Source organism: Triplophysa rosa, linkage group LG20, assembly GCF_024868665.1.
Source record: "Triplophysa rosa linkage group LG20, Trosa_1v2, whole genome shotgun sequence".
NCBI lineage: Eukaryota > Metazoa > Chordata > Actinopteri > Cypriniformes > Nemacheilidae > Triplophysa > Triplophysa rosa.
In genome coordinates this window covers 10779538-10782007 of record NC_079909.1, presented here as the reverse complement: position 1 = coordinate 10782007, position 2470 = coordinate 10779538, and the positions used below count along the sequence as shown (strand labels likewise).

Here is a 2470-nt window from a genome sequence, read left to right as displayed (position 1 = left end):
GCATGCTTAATTTGAAAAGTTGCCTGTGTGAATACTGAACATGTTTGTTTAACCTTTGACACATAGGCCTGTATTAAATTGAATAATTATATATTGTCTAACACACCAAGATAGACTTTTTTGTGTGAGGGATATGCAGGGTTGTTATTCCGATATACCAAAGCAGCAAATTCCCTCTTTTTTCTGCAGGTGGTCTCTGCTGTCTCAGCCCAAGAGAGTCATGGGGTGCGATGAGTGTGGACACCTGGCTGTGTGATGTGGTCAGTGGTCACCTATAAAAAAAGATTTGTTTTGCTATAAGACAAAAACGATCCTTCCTCCCAAACAAAAACTATTATAGTGCTAAAATAAATTGCAATTAGGCTTCAATATCGTGCAAAACTGTCTCCGTGTAGCTCCAGAGCGTCTCTTATTTCCGAAAATTCTCATCTCTTTTCGTTCGAATTAGCGATTCATGCCGAAGGCTAACTGCTGTGTCAAGTGAAGGGACGATTCATTACGAAGACGCTCGGCTCTTTCCGTATGGAGGGGCGATCAGAGCCGATCCCGCACTTTCTGTGCCTGAACCCTGGCACATCACTCATTCAGCGTTGTTTTGGTCTTGACCTACTCTAGTCACCAGCGCAATTATCTCAAAAATGGAAACCGCTAACCAGGTAGGAATTAGTCCCCATTGTTTGCGCAATTAACAATATCAAACCGCAATGACGAGAAATGTTGAACATTTACATGCTGTTGCAAAACAGTCAAACTCTAATAAATGGCGTTCTTGATCACATTTATTTATATATTTATAGATTGTGTCACTCGGGACATTTCAAGTGCTTAAATTACCGTTGGGATTTATCCGTCTTTTGGAATGGGTAAGTGTGCGCAAAGCACGAGTTTTACCTTTCTCTGACTCTCTTTCTTTACTTTTCTCATTTGTCTCAATAAACTTGGTCCAGTTGGGCTATGTGTGAAGGAAAATGTGATCTTTATAATCTCTCGTGCGTTTTGAATAATTAAATGTGGCTCAGTCATATTTAGCCTATGAGACTCTTTGCGCATTTATACATAGGTTAAAGCAATTGGTGCATATTTAAGATTTGTTTAAGTGTGTCATTTTTATTAAACGTTTAAATGATGCATCATAAGTAAATGTATTAGATGTGTATTGTTCTTCACACTACTGACATTGGTGCAGTGCAAGCAATGTAAAGGAAGACAAGCATGCTTGCATAACGTGTCTTGATAAGTGTGTGAGTAACGGAACACCCTGTTTGCTGTATTAGGATCATTGAAACCTGTGTAGTAGTGACAGACTTTGTCAGTAATAGACCTGTGTAACAGCAACAAAGACTTACCCCCCCCCCCCATATAATTATAGGATGATTAAAGAAAAATTGTGAACGATATGAATGTTAACCCCTCAATGACTAAAGCAATTCAACATCCTTTCGATGGAGTCTGTATAGCCTAACTGTGCCTAAACAGTTAAGAGTGTATGGAGCATTTGTGTTTGACTTATACTTGATGTCACCGTAGCACTCTGACATAATCTAGTTGATGAGTCTCAGAACAAAAAGTATGTGATCTTTCCGGACATGTCCTGCTTCTGTCTACTGTATGCGTGGCTGTCTGTAAATCTTTTCTGGCCTGAGGCTTTACAGCTACATCTTAAAGATTGTATGCTTAGATTTCAAGCGATGCATATTGATTCACAGTTAGTTTTCTTTCTGCTACTAAATGGTAAATGACCGTACATTCAGTCACATTCAGCAAAGCTTTCAGGAAACCATTTTTCAAGTAAAATTATGTCATTGACACATGTAAAGACGTTTGTGGAGAGTACTTGAAATCGTTCAAGTTGTTGCACTGTACTTAACTGTATGTACAGCATGAGTCACCAACTATTAAGTTAAAACCTGCTTGGCTGCTGGACTCTCCAATGTCAAGATTCCTATGTTCTGACATGTACAGATTGGCTTTCTGATGAAATTTTTACATCTCTTGTATAGAATTGAAAATAGAATAAAACAGAGTAGAGGTTTGGTAGCATAAATGTATGCAACTACTAAGCTTGTCAGTGGATGTTAGTAGTAGTAGCAGTCCTATAAAAAAATACACAGTCAAAAGCTCAAATGCTCTTCCAGACCCCTTTTCTATTTTCAGAATTTATAAGCAGGTGAAAAATAAGCGACTCCAAACAACAAGCACAAATGGCTCTAAGCTATGCAAATGTGGAGCAGGCATAAGTGGCAATGCCATTTTGGATAATTATTGCAATTGAATGCTGAGGAATAGGAGGAAAGCTATGCATCTTCTCCTGAGGAAATGTATCTCCCCGCTCTCCATTTGAAGTGTCCTCTGCAAAAACGAGAAGCTTATCACCGGGGAAACACGCAATCTTAATCACTTTTGGTCACACAGAGGCTTTTCTCTCTCTCTCTCTCTCTCTCTCTCTCTCTCTCTCTCTCTCTCTCTCTCT

The 2470-nt window shown here is 39.1% G+C and overlaps 1 protein-coding gene across 1 annotated transcript in view; it reads left to right on the top strand.

Moving 5' to 3' along the window:
* The first annotated feature begins 485 nt into the window (after window positions 1-485).
* Window positions 486-2470, top strand: part of synpra (synaptoporin a) — a 22439-nt gene continuing 20454 nt past the window's right edge. Inside the window, exons 1-2 of the mRNA XM_057361463.1 lie at window positions 486-656; window positions 798-863. Of these exons, the coding sequence (XP_057217446.1) occupies window positions 639-656; window positions 798-863 (84 nt within the window). The 5' untranslated portion in view covers window positions 486-638. The remainder of the gene's footprint in view (window positions 657-797; window positions 864-2470) is intronic.